The sequence below is a fragment of the Balaenoptera musculus genome, chromosome 16, assembly GCF_009873245.2.
Source record: "Balaenoptera musculus isolate JJ_BM4_2016_0621 chromosome 16, mBalMus1.pri.v3, whole genome shotgun sequence".
Lineage (NCBI taxonomy): Eukaryota > Metazoa > Chordata > Mammalia > Artiodactyla > Balaenopteridae > Balaenoptera > Balaenoptera musculus.
Genome location: NC_045800.1, coordinates 78,014,553 through 78,041,797, shown reverse-complemented (window position 1 = coordinate 78,041,797; position 27,245 = coordinate 78,014,553). Strand labels below are relative to the sequence as shown.

Sequence of the window (27,245 nt, the reverse complement as noted above, 5' to 3'; positions counted from 1 at the left end):
GAGAAGATTAGCTGTCAGTACCTCAAGTCTAGAATGAGGGGACCACTGTGTAATGGCAAGCGGTCTACCCTACTTGCCGGCCGTATTGTTAGGAAGTAAAGTTTTGTGTTTGCTAACCTTACATACCCACATCTTCAGGTGACACAAACAGCCATGATAACTGAATACTCATTCTAAATTTAGGGAAAGCTGGACTTTAAAAATTGTCCCCTAGCTTTTTGTCTTCCCCATTTTAGGCAGTTTCTTTTTCTTGTGTATAAACAGACTCTCCTCATTTACCTTCTTTTCACCTTACTTCTAACTCGTGTTCATTTACTTAGCTAAAATATCTTGTCTTTCCCCTACATTCTGAGCCACAAAATTGACACTCTCAGGAAAAAAGATAAGAATAATACCAGTGACACACAGATTAGGGAATAAAGAAATGCTAGCCTTTACAGTTAAAATCAGGAATAACAAAGAACCAAAAACAAGGACTGTAAGAGTGTCCAGATGTCCCTTTCAGAATTGCCCCAAAAGTCTCAGTGTACCTCCTTTGCCTCCAGTTATCTGTCTTTACTAGCCTTTAAGATTTTCCAAGTTAGTTTCTTTCCTGTCCTATTTAGTTGGGTTATAGTAACGTTATGACTTTTTTGTCATAAATATGCAGTATATTGTCTACCTTAGGATTTAAAGGATTTTTTGTGAACTATCACAGTCACACTGAAAGCTAATTTTTAAAACACTATCTACTGGTCATTGTTAAATTGATGCTTTTTTTTTTTTTAACTTCTTTCTTTTTATGGAGAATGCAGACAGAAACTTGTATGTTTTTATTTTTCTGTGGTATGCATTAAATCAACTTTAAAAACTCAAACCATCAATATTTCTTCTTAGGTTTCAATGACAAGTCAGTTGGTTCTTTAAGCATCACCAGCTATTGTTGATAATTCCTATTATATGTTCTGTATTTAGTATGTGAAGTTGGTCTCTAAACATTAGTACCCTGCCCCTCAGTATTAGCTAAGGCCTTTCTCATACATTTTTTTCCTAGGCCATGAGTTTTATTTTTAATTTTTATTTTATATTGGAGTATAGTTGATTTATAATGTTGTGTTAGTTTCAGATGTACAGCAAAGTGAATCAGTTATACATATACATATATCTATTCTTTTTGAGATTCTTTTTCCAATTAGGTTATTAAAGAGTATTGAGTAGAGTTCCCTGTGCTATACAGTAGGTCCTTGTTGATTATCTATTTTATATATAGTAGTATGTGTATGTCAATCCCAACCTCCTAATTTATCCCTCCCCCCACCACCTTTCCCCTTTGGTAACCATAAGTTTGTTTTCTAAGTCTGTGAGTCTGTTTTCTGTTTTGTAAATAAGTTCATTTGTATCATTTTTTAGATTCCACATATACGTGATATCATATGACATTTGTCTCTCTCTGTCTGACTTACTTCACTTAGTATGATCATCTCTAGGTCCATCCATGTTGCTGCAAATGGTATTATTTCATTCTTTTTTATGGCTGACTAATATTCCATTGTACATATGTACCACATCTTTATCCATTCCTCTGTCGGTGGACATTTAGGTTGCTTCCATGTCTTGGCTGTTGTAAATAGTGCTGCAATGAACACAGGGGTGCATGTATCTTTTCGAATTATGGTTTTCTCTGGATATATGCCCAGGAGGGGGATTGCTGGATCATATGGTAGCTCTATTTTTAGTTTTTTAAGGAACCTCTATACTGTTCTCCATAGTGGCTGCACCAATTTACATTCCCACCAACAGTGTAGCAGGGTTCCCTTTTCTCCACACCTCTCCAGCATTTGTTGTTTCTAGACTTTTTGATGAGGGCCATTCTGATGGGTCTCATACATTTTTATTATACTTATCCTAGACCTAGAGGGTAGCCCCAAATGATAATGAAAGAAAGAGGAGTTTAGAAAAATTAAGGGGCAAGTATCTAATCTCAAAAGTAGATATTCTTTTCCTGCAGCTCTTGGTTCAGACCGGTTTGGGCAGATTGTCTGAGGTAGTAATTTTAGGTGGATGAATGACGCAGGCAGCACCGGGTAAAGCCAGTGCAGCTGGCCCTCCTTGTGCCAATTCATTCTCCAGGAGTCTGAGCGGAGGCAGTTCATCAGCTCTATTGTCCCCAGTGTGTCTGAGGAGATGGAGAACATAAAGCAGCAGCCAGTCCATGAGTCTTCATTCCCAGGCAGCTGGAGCTGTAGCATTCCTTAAAATGAATGTCCACCTGAATGAGTGTTTAAAAAACAGATCTTATTTCAAGATCAATGAGTTGCTTATCATTTCGTTAGGCACAGCTTTCTGTTAGAAGAATAGAATCCTATAACTATAAATTACCTATAATGTGATTTTTTTTTAGGAGAATGGAACTGGAATTTCATGTAGATTTTTAATCAAAAATTAGAGCATGCTGATTTAACCTAAGGATTAAATTACCTCGGGTTGGATTTTAAATCCAGTTTTACTTAGTTTAAATCTAACTTTGCCAATGACTTAGATGTGCAATTTTGGACAAGTTATTTAACTTCCCTAAAAGTCGGTTTTTATCTTGTGTTAAAGGAAGATAATAGTACCACCTTCATAGTGCACATGTGAAAATTGTATGAAAGTGTGTCTGGAACATTCCTAACATAATACCTGACAACAGCACAAATGACAAGCATTGTTATTCTTATTATTGTAATTACAGGAAGGAAGGTATTAGGTGTATTAGTTATTATTAATTATAAGGAATGGAAGTGATTTGGTACTAGTCTTCAGTCTAATTTCCTTTAAAGCATTGTTATTTGTTCATTTTCATGATTCAAATATCAAATTCATTCATTGACTGTGAATGAAAACAAAAACGTTGTGACTGTGTTCTTTCAGGATGGGTATGGTCATGAATCATGTTTCCCTGGGTCCTTCTTTCTCCAACATTGCATCAGTAATAAAGATTCTGTGATAGTATTTGCAGAGTCTTATAGTGTGTGGTCAGCAGCAATGTGGCATAATTATCACATGGTCAAACAGAAAACAAGTTTGTTCTCCGGTATTTTCAGTGGGCACGTAATTCCCTAATTCTTCATATCAGTGATCCCCTCTATGAATCTACAGAGTTATACTAAGGAATTCGCTCCTCTATATAGGCATCAAGCACTGACTGTTGATAGAGAAAATAATATGGCTCTCAAATATGTTTTAAATGTTATTAAATGCTATTATGATTAATGAAACACCTTTCATTTGAAAGTCAGACTGGTTCCTGGAGTTTTGTTCATTATTCTGTAATTGTCTAAGCCATAAATATGTAAATGATATAAATGTACCATGATTATCACATAGGGTACATGAACTTTATTAATGTTTTATTAAGTTTTCAAGAGGTTCTTGTATTGAAAAGAATGCAAACCTTGCTTTACATTTTAGCTTTATGATATTTACTCTCAGTTTTACAGTTTGGATTTTGGGTGCCATTTTGTTTCCTTCTCGGTATCTGGCATAATGCTATGTCCTGATCATACACATAGTTAACAAGTGGATGCCCAAATAACATTTAAATGACCATGGATTTACATTGCACTGCCATATTGCCTCAGCTAAGTCCCAGCCCTTGCTTGAGGGTAGTAGAGGAACAGGAAACCATTCACCGGATAACTTTGTTTAAAACACCAGCAGGCTGGAAAGTAGCCATTTGTAATCTATTTCATTAACAACAATGTGTCACCTTCTCTTTTTTAGATGGGAGTGTGGTGGAGCCTGACATGTCTGCGGGGTTTTGCCCAGATCACAAGGCAGCCATGGTTTTGTTCCTTGACAGGGTCTATGGAATTGAGGTTCAAGATTTCCTCCTCCATCTTCTCGAGGTTGGCTTTCTGCCGGATCTGCGGGTTGCTGCTTCTTTAGATACGGTAATGATCTGAGCAAATGACTTCTGCAACTTTTAACTCTTCAGTCTCTGCCGTATGATATTCTTTCATAGATATGTTCATTCATTCATTGTCACCAAATGGTTATTGAGTGCCTATTATATTTTTAGGCAAGCATAGGGTAAACAGAAAACAAAATAGACGATATCCTCAAGGAATTCACTAAATAGTGGAGAAAATGGACAACCTGAAGAGTAAGATAAGAGTTCTGATCAGATGCAATGGAAGACAATAGAAAGTTTATATAACCCTGATTTGGGAGGTCACAGTGGCTCCTGTTCACTTCGAAGTCAACATAAATAATTATGCATCTCAACAAAAGCAGTTAAAGTATTGAGAAGGTTTAGTGGACATTGCTGAGTCGTGCCAATTACAGTATCATCCTGGTGTCTTCATTTATTAATGTACATATAGGTTCAAATCTGTCCTGTGAATCCAGTGGCCAGTATTGAGAATCTGCCATTATCAGTGTAAGTGTTCTACTATTTGAAACATTGTAAAATAAGCTGAAACTCTAAATGTTATTCTAGTAGCTATAATAAAACCTCCTATTATTCTCAATTAAATGAGTCTTTTTGATATCAGAGGAAATCAGATCTTGAGTTGGCAATAGTGAAAGCTGTGAGAGGAGAATCACAAAAATGAAACTGAATTTTTTTGTTCTGTTTTGGTTGTGTTCATGTGAAATTCTGAACCTAAGTAGTATAGTTGATAACATGGTAGGACAATCAGCCTTTGGTTATTGATGCTGGTGGACATGAACAGAAATATAATTAATACTCATATATAGAATTCAGAAAGAATTTATGTATTTGAGATCTACTATGAGAATAAACTTTCTCTTACCTCTCCTAGTAAAGGGAAGCAGTCACATTCTTTGATATCATTAGTGTCTTTATCTTTCATCCATCCTACCCTTGATATTTTATTTTAAAAAAATTTTTTTAATTTATTTTATTTATTTATTTATTTTTGGCTGCGTTGGGTCTTTGTTGCTGTGCGCGGGCTTTCTCTAGTTGTGGCTAGCGGGTGTGACTCTTCATTGTGGTGTGCGGGCTTCTCATTGTGTTGTCTTCTCTTGTTGCAGAGCAGGGGCTTCACTAGTTGTGGTGCACAGGCTTAGTTGCTCCGCGGAATGTGGGATCTTCCCGGACCAGGGCTCAAACCCGTTTTCCCCTGCATTGGCAGGTGGATTCTTAACCACTGCGCCACCAGGGAAGCCCCCAATATTTTATTTTAGAACATGAGCCTCTGGGGCCTTTTGAAGCGATAGATACTACTTCATTCATTTTTATCTATTTATGAGCAATTGAAAATTGATTGTTTTTAGTGATAAAAAAGCATATGAACCACAGGTAAATCTATAACAGAGGAATCCATTTCTGTATTACGTACTTTTGTCGTTTTCTAGGTAATGAAAGTACACGTCAACTTGTGGATCCCTTTGAAAGTTGTCTCCTGCCCAACACAAATGACTGTCTCCTCTCCAATTCCTTTCTAGGCTGCTTTGAGCGCTACAGACATGGCCCTGGCCCTCAATCGGTACCTTTGCACGGCCGTGTTGCCTTTGTTAACAAGATGTGCTCCTCTTTTTGCTGGCACTGAGCACCATGCTTCCCTCATTGACTCATTACTTCACACCGTGTACAGACTTTCTAAGGGCTGCTCACTTACCAAAGCTCAACGAGATTCCATAGAAGTGTGTTTACTCTCTATTTGTGGGTAAGTGGGCAATGAAGTCTATACCAAGTTTCTTCTTCTTTAAGAAAGAGAATTTAGTCTCTGGCCCTTGACAGATTGTTTTGAATATTGTCAACAATTTCTGGACCATAAAATTAATTCATTTTATGTGCTGGGGTATGAGTCTTACCAGAGTGCCCTTGCTCCTGATCAAGTTCAGGAGTGTGTCTCCAAGACTTTCTCAGTATCTAGCCATTGGATACGGTGTTGGACCAATGATGCTATTCTGGATGTTGGCGTGTGAGGTGTCGCCGGCCACGTTAGTGTAATATTAATAGATTCTCCCCTTTTCACTGTGTGATGGTTTTAACTCCTCTTCCAGAAGAGAAGAGAAAACAGAGACTTATTAAAGATAAAAAATATATGTAGTATAATATTAAAGTATGACCTATTGTGACAGTGATGAAGACAGACCATTTCCTCCAGCCTGGAAAGCCGCTTCCTATAGATAGAAGTGTTTGAAGGTCTTACTCTGAAAACCAGAAGCATATCTTCTCCTTTTGAGGTTCTGACAGTCAAAGTGACAATTTCTCAGGCCTCTAGCTAGGGTAATGGTTTCTTTCTGATGGACGGGAGCTCTTGGAGGTGAAAGCTTGCAGCCTGCCCAGTACATTGGTAAAGGAAAGGTTTTCACTCATAGTGGAACGAGTGTATGGGTGTATGTAGGAGCCAGATGGGACTGAGGGAGGTTAAAAAAAAGAAAAAAAAAAAAAAAAAAAAGGAGATTAGTTCATAATCTAATTTTAGTTCCCTGACCCCAAAATTCTGTGAAATGGAATCAAAATATCTATCTCACTGAGTTTTTCTAAATATTAAATGAGATGAAGCACTCAGGATGGCTGACACAGTAAATGGTCACTGTGTGTTAGTTTTCTTTCCCTTTCTCCTCTGGCAGAATTTCGGTCTCAGTCTTTTTCTCTTCCTCTTGCTCCTACACTCCCTCCTCTTTCTGCTTCCGATCTAGTCACTGAAGACCCTTCCCACTCACTGGAGTGAGGGAAGAAGCATTTACTAAATTAGTAGCAACAGTGGGGTCTGCAGTTGTGAGTGGTAGGAAGGGAAGGAGCAGAAGAGGAACGTCTCCTGTAGCAAATAAGGGTTGGTCTTCAGATCAAGGAGCTAGAGATGAGTTGGAAATGGAACTTTTTACAAAAGTATGTAACTATTGGTTAATCTTTGGATTAGGAACACCTAAAATTAACATCATCTGAAGAGAGGTGTAGGCACAGTTTCTTGGCATGTATAATCTAGCCTAGTGAATTATCTACTTAGTTTAGAAATTATTAAATGTTCATTATTAAAATTAGCTTTGTTCCACCAGCCAACTGAGACCTTCTATGATGCAGCACTTACTCAGAAGATTAGTATTTGATGTCCCATTATTAAATGAACATGCAAAGATGCCTCTTAAGGTAAGTACAGGAAGTGTTTGTAGTTATTTGATTACTGGGTCCTCTGGGTTTGTTTCCTATTGGCAATATGTATATCTCTCAGATACATCATGTTTGATCTTTGATGCTGGAAAATTTCTTCCAGTTATTGAAATGGGCATGTAAGTTATAGATATGTGTACCTCAACCTAAAATAAACAAGTAATAAAAGACCAGAGAAATCCTAAGATTGGTTTACTGTAAATCAAGAGAAATAGAAATCAATGGAAAGAAAATGGGCCACAAGAAAAAAGATGAGCCAGGATATTCTTAGGCTGGAAAACATGGTAATAGGCCTGGCCTAAAGTATTAGCAACCTCAAGGCATAAAGAATAGGTTTTAAAAACAACATTTTCTAAGCTGGTAATCAAATGACAGTTTCCAAATATCATTTCATAAGGATCAAATATAATCTTTATGTATATGCAGTTACAGTTTGTCACAGTAAAGTCCCTGACATTTTTGCTTCCCAGCTTTATTATTCTGTTCATGAATGATCAAGTCTCATTCTGTCTTATTGACTTGGGAATATTTTCCCGTCATGTAATGTACCAATCCTGGCTCACGATTAAGGTATTAGGTGTGTACCAATGTGTGATCTAGTGGCATGGTCTGTGCATGGAGGTCACTGTCCTGTAGTGGACTTTTTATAGGTGACCACTCTGCTCTGCCACCTGGTAAACATCATTTCTTCCTCATGGCCACCCAGTAATTGCGCTGTGAAAAGAGGTTTAAGATAAAAATAAGCTGCTATTTTTTTCAGCTGCTCTTACACTAAACACACCTAGATATTTAACAAAAACAATCTTTCTCTACAAAAAGTGATTTTGGTTTAATAAATCTAGAGAAATTGATGAATTATGTAAAGTAAATTATATCCTTGCTGAAAATCCTTTTTTTTTACAGTTTTTATCATTTGCTTGTCATGCAAAATTTTCTTGATACAAATGAGCTGGAAAATACCTGAAAAAAGATACAGTATCACTTTATGTGATAAAACTCTTTTGCATTATAGATATTTGCCTGTTACTCTAAGCAAATTAGATCTCAATATTTCATCATTTGAGATTCCTAAATTGTGTGTGTGTGTGTGTGTGTATGTGTGTGTGTGATTCTTAACTGTGAGGGAGACTAAACGAGAAGAAATATTTATACAGTAAGAGACCTAGTTAGCTTTAATAAGAGTAACGCTCAATTTATTTTCCTCCTTAGCTATAGGAAAGAGGGTCCAAAAATTTACAGTTTATTCAAAAAATAATTTTATTTTAATTATTATTAATAATAATTTTATTAATTTGGCAAAGAGTTGTGAATATTTTTCGGTTTATATATCCAGAATAAATGATCCAAAGAGCTACCGAATAATTGAAAAATTCCATCCATGTCTTTGAACTTCTAGTTTAGTCCCACAAAATATTTGTAGGTTAAAAACTTAAGAAGCAACATAGACCCTCAGTAAGAAAATAAATTACATCCAAAACCACCAAAGAACTACAGATAAAGAAATTACGGAAGTAGGGCAGTTTGGGGAGTTTACTTAGAGATGTCGGTTCTGAAGCAAATCGTAGTGTAATGATTCAGGGTAGTTAGAGAGGAAGCACAAATATTCAGAGGTATTGTCCCTTGAGAATGCACATTTTAGGTGCTGTATCCTCTGGGTCACTGTGACATCAATCCCTCTGTTACATGCATGGATTCCAGGAGATAACAAGTCATAAAATTGTAAGTAAATGATAGCAACTAAAGTAGAACTCAGAGGTACACAGATAACCAAACAACCTCCTAAATAATTCTGTTCAAGATAATTTGTGAAATTGGTCATTTGGTCTTCATCCTGTGCTCAGTGTTAAATTTAAGGAGACATCCTATATAAGATCATAGTGTTCTCCAAAAGAATTCACATGGGATTGAGCAGTTCCATATCAGTTGGCCTTATTACATGGCATTAGAATGCCATTTGGGAGGAAATGGAAAATATATACCATGTGTATTTTAGCTCAGTGCTTAGAATTGTTTTCCCACCTAGCTGCTGACAAATCATTATGAAAGATGCTGGAAATACTACTGCCTGCCTGGAGGGTGGGGAAACTTTGGAGCTGCCTCAGAAGAAGAACTTCATTTATCAAGAAAGTTGTTCTGGGGCATTTTTGATGCCCTGTCTCAAAAGGTAATTGCGGTTTTATTTGTATGATAAAACAACTGAAAAGCCATAGGATCTTGGTAAGATAGTATTCTTAGTGGAATAGTGGAATGCTGTCTTTGCTCATCAAGACTTGGCATAGTTTTATTTTTTCTCTTCATTTATAACAAATGTTGAGAATGCAATTTATATTAACTTTTCATAATCATGATGGTAACATGTTTCTTGTGATCATAACATTTTCTGACTTTAAAATGGCCAAGCATTTTAGGAAATTATGCACATGGGTTGATCAGTTTCTGGTACATTTGGACTTCTTTGGACTCAAACCCTCCCTAGTCAGTCACCTCCCCAATCTTATAAAGCCTGAAGAAATCCTGTCAAATATAAAAATATAAAATATTAAATCTCATAAAATTATAATATTCCAGTGGCCTTACTGACTTTTCCCACTTTGCTGCTATGGAGGTTTAAGTACTCAGTGCTTTATGTATGTGACATTCCCTTATAGTTGCCATATTTGTAATGAATAGTTAATATACTTTCAGAAGACTGGAGTGTGTTATTTAGAGAAAATCAGAACAACATGCTTCGTATGCTTATGCTTAAATTATTAATCAAAATCAGTTTGAATTCCCAAAGAGACATTATCAGATGACTGGAATAGTATAACCAGGAGTTTACTGTATAATAAGGGAAGTTTATCTGTGATTACATTTGGTAGCTACAACTCAATGGTTTTTCTTGCTGAATTGCCTTGGGTAAACCCGGAGCCCTTTTGAAATAATATGTAGAAGGTATTTTGAGAAGAATTTACAACTTTAATTTAAAATTGAACATTTAAAGTGAGATAACTTTTAAAATGAATAAACAACAATGTCCTACTGTATAGCCCAGGGAACTGTATTCAGTCTCCTGGGATAAAGCAAAATGGAAAAGAATATTTTTTTAAAAAAAGAATGTCTAGATGTGTATAACTGAGTCACTTTGCTGTACAGCAGAGATTAACACAACATTATAAATCAACTACACTTCAATTTAAAAATTTTTTAATAATAAATAAAGGAATTACTATTTTTGATTTTTAAAAAATCTACAAATACAAATTTAACTAATTATGTAATTAATATACAAATACCTCTCCCCAGAAATTTTGATTATGCATATCTCCTATAGAATTTCTTTCTCAATTCAGAATTTTATTTTTCATACCTTTGTGATGCAGTACAGACCAGTTAAAATTTCTTACTCTCTGGAATCTTATACTTTGGGTATTTCTCATGTCTAGTCTTTATAATGTGGTGCAGCAGTAGTCCTCATTGACTGAAATTATGTTTATGTTGTAAAGACATGTTATACATATAGCATATTCAGGTTCACTTCATTTCCGATATTGGAGAATAAACGTTTAGAGAAGCACAGATTTTATTCCTTTTATGCAGTACAAAGCTTCAGTCATCTCATCTTATGGGATGTCAGGCTATAGTTTCCATTTTCTAGAGAACGAATCCTTTGGGGAGTTGAGCCAGCCCGAGGTAATTCAGATTTTCTCTTACAGCATCATGTCAGCCGCAGTGATAATGTTGACAGCTTTTGCTCAATAGTAATGGGGTATTTATTTTTTGGTCCTCCATCTCTTCCCAGAAATATGAACAAGAACTTTTCAAACTGGCACTGCCTTGCCTGAGTGCAGTTGCGGGAGCTTTGCCTCCAGACTACATGGAGTCAAATTATGTCAGTATGATGGAAAAACAGTCATCAATGGATTCTGAAGGGAACTTTAACCCACAACCTGTTGATACCTCAAAGTATGGACTCTTTCTATTGCAGCAGATTTTTATTGTAAATGATGTGTGAAGTCTGAAATTGAATAAGGTACTAAAGTGAACTTTCTCTCATCCATGCCCCCTTTGAATTGGTATCCTTTTACTAGGGGTCCCTGTACTTGATGAAATGATAGTAGTAATAATAATGGTTATACAAATATCAGAAGTAGATAAGATACACCTTCTAAGAGATATACTCTTAATATCATCAGGATTCTCTGTACATAACCACATGGCAATATCTATGATAATGAGAATCAAGAAAGTATATCAGTTATATTTTTTAGTTGAAATTCTACCCTAAATGTTTATTAATAATTGAAGCCAACTTCTGTGCAGAGTCTTTGATTCAGGGTGCTCCCAGCATGCAGTGCAAAGCTCTTTCCGTGAGCTACGGGGGATCACTTCATCATCACTACATCTCAGCCAGGCCTAGGGTTAGCAGCTTATGTTCAGCCTCATAAAGCACAGCGTGAGAGTGAAGGGAATATCAAATGAGAATATTTCTGGAAAATTTAGCATGGATTGAGAATGCGGTGTGACAACCTTCACCACAGATAAAATATTACTTATCGTTAGGAAAGCTCTTCCATGTACCTACTTGCGTAAATTGCCCTACAGATAGGATGTTTGGGTACGTCAGGTGTTCGGAGTCTCAGCGTTTTTGTTGTTGTTACTGTCTTTAAGTAGGACCATGGTTTTCCATTTGCAAGGAGGCTGCTCTTCCTGCCACATTATCTTACCCATTCCGTGGGACTCAGCAAGATCAGTATTAGCAAGGTAGTCACTCGGTTGTTACCATCCGCAGCATCTGAATTTGCTTGGGAGTTCAACTTTCACGTCTCTGGCTGGCCCCTCAGCTGGTTTAGCTCCCATAACCAGATCCACATTTCAAGCCAGGTGGTATGCCATTAGTTTGATAATGCCTTAAATTTGCATGTTTGGTATTTGATAACAGTCCTGTGAGAAAAGACTCTACCCCCTCCCCCCCCGCCCAGTATTTGGCTTATGTGATTGATCCTTTGTATCTCTTCTAAAGTAAGTAAACCGAAATATCACATGTTCACATTCCTACTTGGGTAAGTTTGTGGTTTGTTAACATACAATGTAATCTAGGATTTTAAAATAACATTAGAACAGTGTTGTGGCTTTGGTGTTGATTAATTAAATCCAATGAATGAATAAGTGTTGGGCATGTATATTAATTTACCTCGGCTAGCCCCCTTGGGGACCTCTTAACAGACTAGGGTTGCAGAGTGATAGCAATAATTTCTACATCCTTGTGATTTTTTTTACATATTGTTTTTTAAGTATGTGTATGTCATAAAGTTCAATTACTAACTGATAACATTGCTAGAAAAGAACAGTAAACCATCTCATTATACTAGGTTTTACTTATAATTCTATTCTCAAAGTTAGTTGCGTTAGTAAGTTATTTTTTCCATTCATAGATATATTTGATAGTCCCAAGTCTTACATTTACCATCAGACTAGGTCTTCAATTGCATGGACTCCACGTCTGTTCGAGGGATTAAATATTTATTTAAGCGTGAAAGAAATCAAGAAGAAATGTTATCAAAATCGTAAAGCATGAATTGGTTAATTACTTTTCCCTATAGTTCATATTAGTAACATCTAGAATTTATATATAGACCATTAACATTTAAAATTATTAACATATCACTAGTTGTATGCAATTAACTTAAAATTAATTTTAGTACATTTAAAAATGGAACATGTCAGATTTCAGCAGTCTTTTACCCATTTATAGTTGTTGCCTAAGAGACTTAAGTCAAAAGGAGGAATAACTTCAAAGAACAAATGTGGGAGAAAAGTATGTCTTTAAGCTTGTTGAATTTAACTATATCTTCATTCAGGTTTAAAGAAAAAATTGGTGTTATCTGTTGTCCTCTTCTTTGAATACATTTTAATTATTTTTATTTATACTATGTATAAAACTTACATTAAGACATAAAGTGTGACTCATTATAAGATGAGTGGATAGAACCTTATCTGCTTGACTTTTCTTATATTGTTCCTATCATATGGAAAAGTAATACCTTGTTAAACCGATTTTTTAACAGTTATGCATCGAATGGGGTATAAGCAGTCATAAGCTGTGAGTAAATTATTAATATGATTCCCTGTAAGTGCTGTGAAAATCAAGCCTTTTTTCTTTATTTTTCTCATAGTATTACAATTCCTGAGAAGTTGGAATACTTCATTAACAAATATGCAGAACATTCCCATGACAAGTGGTCAATGGACAAGGTAAAAGTCAGAATATCACATTCTAATTCAGTACTGAACGTACCTAATGAATGATCATGGCTCAGATATTTCTGACCATGACAGTTTTCTACTTTCAAGTGAGAACTTTAGATTAGGAAAGAACATTTAATTATGATTTGCTGACATAATATTTAGTCTAATAAAATAGTTAGTTCTGCCACTGATGTACATATAATGCACGTAAGAATAAGAATATTTGTGTTCATAAAAAGCAGTGTTAAAAATTCAAAAAAAATCTATTAATTAAATCAAATATAGTTTCTAAACATACATTTTTGTGAGAGTAAAAAGTAGTAACAAGATGCAAAATATTATATGTAGGATAGATAAACAACAAGGTGCTACTGTATAGCCCAGGGAACTATATTCAATATAGTTGAAAACTAGTTTGAATAGTTTATCCTGTGATAAACTATAATGGAACTATAATGGAAAAGAATCTGAAAAAGAATAGATATATATGTATAACTGAATCACTCTGCTGTACAGCAGAAATTAACACAACTATACTTCAAAAATTTTTTTCAAAAACTATCATTAGGGTTTTCAGTAAGAAATAGTGACTCTAGGTCCAGACATCTTTTAAGGGAACTTTAGCTTTATGTATAATTTTATATTAGATAAAATCTTGAAAATTATTAATTAGAATTAGTGATTATTTACATCTTCTACTCTTCTGTTGTATTTCTTATCTCTAAGTAGATCTGCAGTTCACTTACGAGGCAAGATGGCATGTTTTATTTGCATTGTCAAGAAAAGATAACTTGAATGAGATAACTAAAGCAGTCGCAATCCGTGACATAAGTCCTACATACATATTATGAGATTTTTCTGGAGGAAAAATGTGGTCACATTTAAGTTAAGCCTAGTTAAACTTGAGAAAAGATGGTTAAAATAGATTTGTCAGAGAAATTAAGCTGAGATGAAGCAGGAATCTAAAATAAGCATGTACTGATTTGGCGAAGTGAAAATCAAAGAGCGAAGGTTCCAAGGGTTGCTTGTGTTATGTGGCAACTCAGTATCACCCTATTAAACTTGATATTAAGTTTCAATCCTTGCCTCTGCCAACCAGCCCCTCCTTCCAAGAAACCCTCCTTTTGTTTTGTTAAGCGTATGGCTCTTTCTTTGTTCAGTAACTTAATCGATTTACTGGGTAAGTCAGTAAGAGTGAAGTGTCTGTCCTCTATAAAGACTCTAGTAGGTGGTGGGGTGGTGATGGAGAGGAAATTTACAGGAAGGCAGTCCTGAGCTATTTCAGCCTAGTTACCCGGATCCCATAGACATACATGAAATGATATAGGGAAACAGTGAATGCACCAAATTATATGGGCAAAATCACGTGGAACAAATGTGTTGAGAGGTCATTGGACAAAGGAGTGGGCAAAACAAGTAGCATTATTCAGGGAGGCTTCCAAATAAGCCAGCTGCTCCAGTTTTCCTGTTTAAAATGAGTGTTTCACGCTTATTCGTCACACAGGTTGGGGTCCCAAGATGGGCCAAAATGAATATCATAGGGGTGGTGCAGCCTTTAGCCTCCTCCTAGGGGAGGGCTATTGACATAACCACAGACCTGTCTAAGGAAGACTGGATGCTTTTAATCTCTGGATAAAAAGATTTGTTTCCAAGTGGTTACTCAAAATAATATTGACTACGATGAAAGTCTTTATATTGACTTATGCTAGATAAAGTTCAAACCTTAATCCTTATCTTGCTTCATTTTAGCTTTATTTTATCAAGTACACACTTAAACACATGCACACCTACACTCTCTAAAATTAAAGCATGTAAAACATTTTTGATATTTTTTTTAGTTGGCAAATGGATGGATTTATGGAGAAATATATTCAGACTCGTCTAAAGTTCAACCATTAATGAAGCCATATAAACTATTATCTGAAAAGGTGACGTGTTTATTTTTTAAGTTTATATGGTTTTAATTTGGGGCGGAAGGTTTTTTCTTTGTTATGTAAATTTCTTATTAACACGTCTATTTTATATATACTATTTTTACCTTTTCTCAAAGGTCCCATTTTTTACCTATTGTTTTTTTCTCTGTAGTACCATTTTCTGTCAGTATTTAATTGGTTATTCTCTTCTCTACTTAGTATTTTTCTGTTTCTTTTTAATTTTTATTCCTCTCCTGTATTTTTAAGAACTATAGAAAATATCCTTTTCATTCTTAAGAGTTTTTTGATAAGGGGTAATGAAGTAATATATTGTAATATGCTTATTATTTATGTTTTCATATATTTTACTTCTTTGAGGGGAAAGCAGTATCTTGAAAAATGAAATGAAAAGGATTTTCTAGCTTGGTGCTTACAGAGGAAGTTACTTCTCTGTTTATTCAGATGGTAGAAACGGCTTCAAGCACACGTCATATAATCTGGCACTTCTTCCTAACTGTGTTTCTCCTTTCTGGTTTCTGTCTGAAGTATCAGAATCTGGGGAACTAAAGGAAATTAGCCTCATGCTGTATAATAAGACAGGATCCCTCTTAGCAGCATTAGTCAAACGAGGTCTCTGCTCACACTCTGCTCTTCAGAATTTTTACTTTCCTTTTTTATTTTTAAATAAACAATGCCGATCAAAAATTTGTAGGTGAAGACAGAGTATTTCAGAACAAAGCATTAAATATTTTAAATTTTTGTTTAGGTTCATAATACCCCACCCTTTTCTGCTGTTTTTCTAGGAAAAAGAAATTTATCGCTGGCCAATCAAAGAATCTTTAAAAACTATGCTGGCCTGGGGGTGGAGAATTGAAAGAACACGGGAGGGAGACAGCATGGCCCTTTATAACCGGACTCGTCGTATTTCCCAGACAAGCCAGGTAAGAATCACAGTGATGAATCCACTGTTTATGTTATTTTAAAAGAATTTGAATATTTCATTTAATTATTGTGTTTTCCAAAACAACTAACTTGAAAATTCTGAAGACTAACATAAAGTTCAGAAGGGGGAAAACTCTGTTCCTTTTAATTTAAGTGAGTTTAGGTCTTGGTTAAAGTACTGGAGTTTATAGATCAGGTTGTACTTCTCCTGACAGTATATAAAGGAGTACTCGATGATAAAGTCTTAAAGTTACGCTAATGAAGGATGTAAAATGTGTTCCTTTATCCACAAAAAGGTTGTCTACAGAGCTTTTGTCTCCTTACCAGTAAGAACTGAAGGTTGGTTCTTAGGAGCTGGAGGGGTGGTCAGATAGTAGCGATCCAGATCTAAAACCCCCATGGGTGCTCCATACAGGTGGGCTTGAGCACCTGCCCACTTGCGAAGGGAAGATGTGAACCAGACAGGCAGCGCAGGAATCGAAGAGCACACCGCTAGTGGATCAGGTCAGGGAAGTCCAGTCAGCTTAACAGGGCGTGGCTGTGGGGCTTCTGTGTTCAAGATGGCAGAATAAGGGCAGCCTTGACCTTGAGAACCTAGGGTTCAAGGTGGGGACCAAATACCAACTGGCCCTTTCATTTCTCCTGGGAGCTAAACCTGTCGTCATCCCTTTCCAGACTGCTTGGGCCACTGCCTTTGGTTTAACCAAACTGTTGTGTTTATTATTGCCATTTATGCAGATGACATTTTTGAAAAAAAGAAAATGAAGGTACTCAAAGCGTGCACTTCACATGCTTCATATTTGAAATACAGTACTGTTAAATAGATTAAGTTCTGATTTGGGCATATTTTACATCATATTCTCTTAAGTATCCTGGAGATAGAAGCTGTAAAAGCATATTTTACCTTGTTATCATGTATGCACACATTTCTAACTAAATCACATTTTGTTTTAATCTGTTTGAACAAATATTGAGCACAAACTGAGCACTAGGTGATAGGAATACGAAGATAATAAGATCCAATTCTACTCCTAAAGACTCACAACTTGGTGTTAGAGACAGTCTAGTTAAACCTACCACAACAGTAAGATTTAGGCTGGTGGTATGTACAAAACGCTCAGAGTGCAGAGAATGGAATGATGTCTTTTTTTTTTTTTCCTGTAAGTTGTATAGGAAATAAGGAAATTATTACATAATGGAAGTGACTTTAAGCTCTGCCAGGAAAAATGAAATAGATTCTCCCACTGCCCTTCATAGCAAAAATTATGTGCTCTAATCTAAAATTGTATATGTTGAATGAGAACATGCCCTTTGAAACAATAACGGTGCCGATTCTGTGGGCCAGCAATAAAGGGTAGAAATGGTAGGAGGCAGACAAGAAAAAAAGACCTGTCTATTAGCCAGAAAACCTGGGCCTATATAACATGCTGGAGCACAGCCCAGAGAGGGCAAGGGAAGGGCTGCAACAGAAGGGAGGGGCACTCGTTCTCTTGTTGCTGCCTTTGCCATACCTTTTCCTGCCACTGCTGTCAGAGCAAGTAGGGCAGACTGCTGAGTAGGCTTCTGCCTGTCTTATCTCTAGAATTTTTCAAAAATACCAGAAAAGGGAGAGAAGCAAAGGTTCCTACCGCAGTTTTAGCCACGCTCACCTGAAGACTAAAATAACTTACAGATTTCATACTTTTGCGAGCATCTCTGAAAAAAAAAAAAAACAGTAACCGATGATGAAACATAACAAAGTCCAAAATGGTACTGGATCATGTCAGATAGAAAATGTTACGTGAAACTTAAGAAACTGATTCTAAAACATCGGAAGTGATTACAGACTGTAAATTATAATGCACAAGCTATAACCAATCCTTCTTCAGAAAAGGATTACCTTGTTTTAACCCCAGGAAAATCATAATTATGTTTTTCTGAATTTCAATAAACTTTTCTCAAGATGGCTAAAAAAAAAAAAAAAAAATTGTGTATGTTGTGTATATTTCTGCTCTTCTTACACCCCGCTTAGCTCCTGGTGCAGTTTTCAGTTCCCATTAAGCCTTCAATTAGATACTATTAATTGATACCCATATAATCATCTCTTAAGTCTTAATGATTTTCAGAGTGACATGTGTGACATACGACATATATTGTTAAATCTCCTACGTCATTTCAAAATATTAGGAGGTGCTTATGCCAGATGTACGGATTAAGAGGGACAGCTCTGGAGGTAGACCACTGGGGCTTCAATCCTGGGACCACCACTTTCTAGAGATAAACTGCTGGGCTCGTTACTCAATCTGTTTACCTCAGGAAATGGTAACTCTTATTATTACCATTATTATTTATATATTTTTAATGCCAGAGAGCATTTCTTCAAAGGTAAATAAAAGAGGGTGTTTGAGCTTGTAGTACTTTGACCTTTCAGTCGTTTAAAAAAAAAAAGAAAGAATATTTCTATATTTCTATCAGTATCAGAAACAGAGAGCAACAAATGCCACAAATATATTTATAATCCTTGCCATTATTTTCACACATTCTTTAAGCATAATCCAACATTATTTGAAATGTTAAAATAGCTTGTCATTTCTTAATTACTAACCTAACAGTATTACCATCTTTTTCAGTTATCATCTTGCCAAACTTCTTAATGTCTTTTCTTCTCTCCATTACTGATTTCCCATGTGACTATAAAGATGTTTTCTATTATGTAATAGATACACTCTTGAATAAATTAAGGAACGCTTTTGGTGGCATCACTGTATAGTAAGGACTGCAATTGGGTGAATTGAGATCACTTGTTGACATGATTCTGGAGCTGATATTCTTAGCTTCCTTCCACTGGGGCTCAGCACTCCGTCTGTGAGGTAGAAGTGGCCTGTGTTTAACTCAGCAAGATCTGGCACAGCCTGTCTGGGTTGAAATCCTGGCCTCACCATGGAGTAGATAGCTTTTTTGTGAGCTCAGGCAAACTGCTTAACCTCTCTCTGCTGCAGTTTTCTCCTAGTAAGAAAAAGAGTATGAAAAAGAATATATATATATATGTATATAACTGAATCACTTTGCTGTACAGCAGAAATTAACACAACATTGTAAATCAACTGTACTTCAATAAAATAAAGAATAGAGTGTATAGATGCTGATATAATTATCAGTGAGGAGATGCTGAGTAGAGCAGCTAAATTGGTGGATTTTGACTTCTTGGTCGTCACTCAAGTCAGCAGAAAAGGAGGACATTTCTGGCAATTTCAGTCATATTCCACAGGTTCTCAGTAATTACTTATTTACCTCCCAATTTTAATTTCTTATATCTGGTTTTTATGACACATGTAGGGTATAAATTATGTAAACAAAGTTAAAAAATAAGCTTATAACCTGAGAAGGAGAGGAAGATGGGAATGAAATTCGGAAAGTGTTACCTATCTTTAACTAAAATACAGGCTAGGATAGAGTAATGATTCATTCATTCTTTTAACAGTTATTTACTGAGCACCTGCTATATTCCATGTACTATCCTAAGCTTTTCAAATAGGTCCATGAACAAAATAGACAAAAACCTCTGCTCTCATGGAGCTTACACGTTAACAGGGAAAGTAAATAATAGATATAAGTAAATTACATACTACATCAAAATGTGATAAATATTATGGAAAGAGAAAACGTAGCATGGAAAGGCAGATTCCGAGTGCAGAGCAGGGGAGTTGGTTAGCCTTTGGGGATGAGTTGCAGTATGATAATAGGGTTATCAGAGCAGATTTCATGGAGAAGATAAATTGAATAGAAGGGAAGGGAGTTGGACCTATTTGGGGGAAGGATGTTGCAAGTCGTGCACATGCTCTGAGATGGGAGTGTGGCCTGGCGTGTGTAAGGGAAAACAAGGAATCCAGTGAGATTGGAGCTCATGAGTAACAAGGAGATGGGAAGAGAGGTCTCAGGGGCCAAATCAGGTGGAACATTGGGGGCCGTCTTAAGAAAGTTGACAAGTGCTTTGGAGTCAGACAGAATTACTTTAAAAACTTGATTCTGTTGTTTACAATTTACATGATATAATGACTTAAAATTATTTAATTCTTTTGATCCTCTTCTCATTTTAAAATGACAAAAAGCAGTACCTCCTTTTCAGAATTGTTCTAAAGAAATGAGATAATCTATGTGCCTTGCACATAACCATTCACACGGTGGTTGTTATTTGTTGTTATTATTATTGCTAAGAAGACTAGAGTTAATTGAATTCAGAGATGGTATGTATCCCAAGTAACTTGAAATTATAGAAGACCTAGCCAGTCTTGTGATTTCTGTGAATGTAAAGGAGAGAAACAGGTTATGAAAAACATAAAAAGAATCTATCTCTGAATAAACAAATATCTACTTGCATTCTTTAAACCAGCCTCAATAACTTACTCTAAAGCTGAAGGGATATAAATTTCAGTTATATACGGAACATGGTCTAAGAGGATATTAAATACTGAGAATTTTATTTTAGGAACAAATAAAGTTATTGATATCAACTCTATTTGATTCATTTATTCAACAAAATTTGCAGAGTCTAATGCTTTTTTTAAAATTAGTTTTAAGATGCATGCTTGCCATATTTCAATATCTGTGAGATTGGGAATCATTTTATAATCCTGAAGTTGATGAAACATGGCTTGTGCCAGACTCTGGGAATACTGTGGTGAGTAAGGCTCAGCCTAGGCCTGCAGATTTTTACTGTTCGGTGGAAAGGCTTATAACTCAGGGAATAACAAAATCAATACTTTGGAAATGTAATTCTCACAACAGAGTAGAGAAGGAATCAGAGAAGGGGGAGATTGAAGGCAGAAAGACAGACTCCTTAGGAGGATATTGAATACGTCGCATGAAGCAAAACAAAAACATTAAATATCTGAATTAGAGCAAAGACAGTGGCCATGGAGGGAAGCGGATGTATCGCAGAGATGTTTTGTAGTAGAAGAGACAGAATTTTGTGACTGATTCATAATAGCAGATGAGGAGGACTAATCAGAGGGGTTTGCCATGGGTCTGTACTGGCCTACCAGGTGGGTAGCGTATGTGAGATGAGGTTAGTACTGGGGGGTGGGTGGCAAGGAGAGAATATGCGTTTGATTTTAGATGTCGTGTTAGGCAGAATTCTGGCTCCAAAGATGATCCCCAATCACTGTTGTCTGTAGAAAGGCTGATTTCCTGGGGCTTTGCCAATGCAATTACGTTTGCCCATGTGATCAAGGTTAATGATCTTGAGATGGGGGAGATTCTGCTGAATTATTGGTGTGTCCAGCGTAATCACAAGGATCCTTAAAAGTGGATACCCTTTCCTGGCTTTGGACAAAGGAGACGTGACTAAAGAAGGAAGGTCAGAGAGATGCAGTATAGCTGACTTGAAGACGGAGGAAGGGGCCATGAGTCAAAAATGCGGGTGGCCTTTAGAAGCTGGGAAAGACAGGGAAAAGCTGCTTTGATAAAACCTCTAGAAAGGAACACAGCCCTGTGGACACCTTGAATTTAGCTAATTGAGACCTGTTTCAGATTTCTCATAACTTTGTGATGTTTTAAGCCACTACATTTCTGGCAGTCGCTTATTATAGCAGCAGTAGAAAATGAATACATGTATAGAATCCCAAATGGAGATGGTAATGAATAGTTGAAAATGTAAGTCTAGAGCAGAGGAGCAATGCTAGGCTGGATCAATTCATTTTTGGTTTAATAAAACATGGTTGATAAATGAAATATTTAAAGTAGATGTGGATAGGGACACCTAAAGAAAGCATTTAGAATAAAGAAAGAAACAATTGAAGAGGGAACCCAGAAAGCCACAAATATTTCAAGGTCATTTATGGAAGAGGAGCCAGAGAAGGAGGCAGAGAGATCGGAGAGGGGAGTGGAGAGCCAGGTGGGTGGTTTCGTGAAACGAGGGGGCTGGTTGAGTGGTGGTTAGTCATGTCCAGCGTAGAAGGACCAGTTTGATGGTAGCTGCAAAGAGGACTTTGAATTTGGCAACTTGGAAACTGATTACATTAGAGAGGGCAGGTGTAGTAGAGTGCTGGGGAAAGAAATATATTGCGATATGTTGAAGGAAAGAGGTGATAGTGAGAGAGAAGTGGGCCTGGAGTCAGACAGCCTGAGTTGGAATCCTGCCTGCTCAGAATTTTAGCTCTGTGACCTTGGGTGAGTCACTTAAGTTCTCTAAGTCTCAATTTCCTTTCGTGGGTATTTAAGGGAGAAAAAACTGTGATTTTTATTTCACATTCTATTATGGATGGTTCCCAGCAGTGGCTCAGTACTGACACAGAAGCCAAGATTCCGTCAGAACTGACCAGTGAGTTCAGTGTAGCCCATGAGAACATGGTTAATGGTAGCATATGACAGCCTCCCTTTGGTTCACGGGCACAGATCTGAGCTGTATTGTACCTTTTATTTAGCTTTTTGTTTATCCATGTCTGACAAGAGAATATACACAGTTATGAAATATATCAAATATAATTTCAGATTTATAAGCATGAACCAGAGTTCGTTTCTGTGGCATACTTTCCCATAATATGCCATTGGGTGGAATGAGGTAAGAGCTCCTGACAGTAAGTGAAACCCTCTTGCAGTTGATGGGAAGATAGGTTTCATTCTTGTCTTTTTAATTGAAGTATAGTTGATTTATGTTGTGTTAATTTCTGCTGTACAGCAAAGTGATTCAGTTATACATATATATACATTCCTTTTATATGCTTTTCCTTTATGGTTTATCACAGGATATAGTTCCCTGTGCTATACAGTAGGACCTTGTTGTTTATCCATTCTGTATATGATAGTTTGCATCTGCTAATCCCAAACTCCCACTCCATCCAACCCCCTCCCACTTGGCAACCACAAGTCTGTTCTCTATGTCTGTGAGTGTGTTTCTGTTTCGTAGATAGGTTCATTTGTGTCATATTTTAGATTCCACGTATGAGTGATATCATATGGTATTTGTCTTTCTCTTTCTGAATTACTTTACTTAGTATGATCATCTCTAAGTCCATCCATGTTGCTGCAAATGGCATTTATTCTTTTTCATGGCTGAGTAGTGTTCCATTGTATATATGTACCACATCTTCTTTATCCATTCGTCTGTCGATGGATACTTAGATTGTTTCCATGTCTTGGCTATTGTGAATAGTGCTGCAGTGAACATAAGGGTGCATGTGTCTTTTTGAATCATAGTTTTGTTTGGGTATATGCCCAGGAGTGGGATTGCTGGATCATATGGCAACTCTATTTTTAGTTTTTTGAGTAATCTCCATCCTGTTTTCCATAGGGGCTGCACCAACTTACATTCCCACCAACAGTGTCAGAGGGTTCCCTTTTCTCCAGACTCTCTCCAGTATTTGTTATTTGTAGACTTTTTAATGATGGCCATTCTGACCAGTGAGAGGTGGTACCTCATTGTAGTTTTGATTTGCATTCCTCTAATAATTAGCGATGTTGAGCATCTTTTCATGTGCCAGTTGGCCATCTGTATGTCTTCTTTGGAGAAATGTCTATTTAGGTCTTCTGCCCATTATTTGATTGGGGTGTTGTTGTTTTTTTTTTTTTGATACTGAGCTGTATTGTATATTTTGGAAATTGATACTGAGCCGTTTGTATATTTTGGAAATTAATCCCTTGTCAGTCGCATCATTTGCAAATATTTTCTCCCATTCTGTAGGTTGTCTTTTTGTTTTGTAGATTTCATCCTTAAAATGTCAAAATTGAGATATTAAGGAAGCCCTCTGGTGATTGAGGATGTCGTTACAAATCACTGAGTACTACTATATGATGCACTTTTAAAATTAAAACGTTGGCTTTATTTTATCTTACTATTTGGCCCATAAAGACATTTATAAATACTGACCTCTTTGATTAACTACCGTTTGTGTGAGGAAAAGAAAATTTCATTGCAGCCAATTAGAATTTGTAAGAAACTCAAGAATTCAATTATCCTTTGATTCCGGTAATATTTCAGAATCTTGGACTCACTATGTAATTTGTTGAATCCTGATCGTTAGCTTTACAGATTGGCAATCCCTAAGATATTGGGATGTATTATTCAATCATAAGTACTTGTCAGACACCCAAATATAATTTAATCTGCTAGATATGTTTGCAAAATTAATTTGTGTAGCTACTTGCCAGTTTTATCTGAGGAAACGTTACACTTGGAATTTTGTTTGCCTTATACTTCCAAAGTGTCTCTTAAATCTCTCTCTACTGGGTTTTTTAATGAGATGCTATATTTTTTTGCAAATTATCTAGGTTTCTGTAGATGCCGCCCATGGTTATAGCCCCCGAGCCATTGACATGAGCAATGTTACACTATCCAGAGATCTGCATGTAAGTACTTTTAAAAATATTCTGCAAATTCCATTTTTAAAAAGCATACTGTAACATTTCCTGCATGTATTTTACAGCATGAATTATTTGAATGTAGTGATCATATAGAAGGTCCATGGAATTTATAGATTATGTACCCTAAGCTTTTAATGCTGTAAAAGTTGATAGAACTTTTTCTAGGATAATATATTTTCTTTAAAGATCATATCTATGTAAAAGTCCTAATATAATTAAATAACTGCATGTGAGAAGAGACTAAATCAGTAGTTTATAATGCTCTGCTCAAGGATCACTTTAATTACTCATGAAAGAATATATATTATAAGTTGTTTATCCAGGGAAACGGATGGCATTTTGCTTTCTCCAGCCATACTTCTATCTGTCTCCTTTGTCACTAAGGAATCTACTTTGAATTGCCTGATTTGAGTGAAAAGATAAAGTTTGTTGCCATGGAACATAAGTTAACAGGTCAATATAATGATCAGACAATGATATTGGCATTGTTAGTATTATTCCAAGAGATATAAGTGTATAAAGATAAAAATCTATGGATTGTTAAATTGTTTGGCTTGCCCTTTGTCATTGCTCTGGTACGAATGTATTAACATGACATAGTAAACTTGAAAATCAAAAATGAAAGGAATCTTGGAGGTAATCTTGTCAAAACTCAAAGGCCACAGAGGCTAAGGCTCGTCCAAGACCTCAGACTGACCTAAATTGGGACAGACATGGATCTAGACTGCTTGTCTGATTCTCTTTGCATTCAGTGTTCATTCAGTAAGGTTTACATCATCTTTTAAAACTTTAGAAATTAAAATAAGAACTTGTAAATAAACATATTTTTAAAGTCCATAGCTAGTTTGAAGTTTCATTATTAAATTAACAAAACATATATCTTTAAACATTATAAAGAACAATGACCATTCCCATCACATCACCTCTGATGGTTTGTAAATTCACAGATCATTAGAATCCTCTGAAATTCAGATTCTAAATAAGAAAGCTGTGCTTAATTATCTTTTAGATGTGTTTTAGCACTAGCACACTACGATCTATTAACTTAAAGTATGTTTTGATATTACATATTGGAAGGCAAAGTTATCTTTTTCTACTATCCTTTTAGAGTATAACTTAGTTGCTAAACATTTTGTTCGTTTAAGGCTATGGCGGAAATGATGGCTGAAAACTACCATAATATATGGGCAAAGAAAAAGAAACTGGAACTGGAGTCCAAAGGTAGTATTTTCTAAAAATCCTTATAAAAAAACAATCAGAGTTTGAGTACATGAATGTATGGTAAGGATAAAATAGTCTTTTCAGCATAAGAGCTCATTACAGGTTAATTTTATTAGAATGGTTCAAATATGGCTGTAATACTTTCAAGGTGGAAATGCTATTTCCTGATTTCCTTATTGCTAGTGTATATTTCCTCATGTCTCAGAATTTTGATGGCTCTCTTTTGCCCATTTTAGCATGTAGGTAACTATATTTCTCATCCTAATATCCGAGGTGTTCTATTAATTACGTAGACCTCCCTCACTGACTTCTATCCCCAACTTAAATATTTCTCTTATTTCATTCTATCTCCCATCCTCAGCCCCTTTGTTTTGTTCAGTCCAGTTATGTTATTCTCTCTTACATTCTGTTTTTCTAACATCTTTATTGGCGTATAATTGCTTTACATTGTTGTGTTAGTTTCTGCTGTATAACAAAGGGAATCAGCTATATGTATACGTACATCCCCATATCCCCTCCCTCTTGCATCTCCCTCCCACCCTCCTTATCCTACCCCTCTAGGTGGTCACAAAGCACTGAGCTGATCTCCCTGTGCCATGCAGCTGCTTCCCACTAGCTATCTGTTTTACATTTGGTAGTGTATATATGTCAGTGCTACTCTCTCACTTTGTCCCAGCTTACCCTTCCCCCTCCCTGTGTCCTCAAGTCCATTCTCTACATCTGTGTCTTTATTCCTGTCCTGCCCCTAGGTTCTTCAGAAACATTTTTTTTAGATTCCATATATATGTGTTAGCATATGGTATTTGTTTTTCTCTTTCTGTCTTTTCATCTTGTTTATGGTTTCCTTTGTTGTGCAAAAGCTTTTAAGTTTCATTAGGTCCCATTTGTTTATTTTTGTTTTTATTTCCATTTCTGTAGGAGGTGGGTCAAAAAGGATCTTGCTGTGATTTATGTCATAGAGTGTTCTGCTATGTTTTCCTCTAAGAGTTTTATACTGTCTGGCCTTACATTTAGGTCTTTAATCCATTTTGAGTTTATTTTTGTGTATGGTGTTAGGGAATGTTCTAATTTCATTCTTTTACATGTAGCTGTCCAGTTTTCCCAGCACCACTTATTGAAGAGGCGATCTTTTCTCCATTGTATGCTCTTGCCTCCTTTATCAAAGATAAGGTGACCGTATGTGCATGGGTTTATCTCTGGGCTTTCTATCCTGTTCCATTGATCTATATTTCTGTTTTTGTGCCAGTACCATACTGTCTTGATGACTGTAGCTTTGTAGTATAGTCTGAAGTCAGGGAGCCTGATTCCTCCAGCTCCGTTTTTCTTTCTCAAGACTGCTTTGGCTGTTTGGGGTCTTTTGTGTTTCCATACAAATTGTGAAATTTTTTTTCTAGTTCTGTGAAAAACGCCATTGGTAGTTTGATAGGGATTGTATTGAATCTGTAGATTGCTTTGGGTAGTATAGTCATTTTCACAATGTTGATTCTTCCAGTCCAGGAACA

At 36.1% G+C, this 27,245-nt stretch overlaps 1 protein-coding gene across 1 annotated transcript in view; it reads left to right on the top strand.

Annotated features, from left to right (window-relative positions):
• RYR2 (ryanodine receptor 2) overlaps positions 1-27,245 on the top strand; it is a 740,642-nt gene that overhangs the window by 547,768 nt on the left and 165,629 nt on the right. Inside the window, 10 exon segments of the mRNA XM_036828245.1 lie at positions 3,742-3,911; positions 5,431-5,651; positions 6,991-7,081; positions 9,126-9,266; positions 10,884-11,047; positions 13,258-13,336; positions 15,169-15,258; positions 16,047-16,184; positions 24,430-24,507; positions 25,668-25,743. Coding sequence (XP_036684140.1) covers positions 3,742-3,911; positions 5,431-5,651; positions 6,991-7,081; positions 9,126-9,266; positions 10,884-11,047; positions 13,258-13,336; positions 15,169-15,258; positions 16,047-16,184; positions 24,430-24,507; positions 25,668-25,743 — 1,248 coding nt within the window.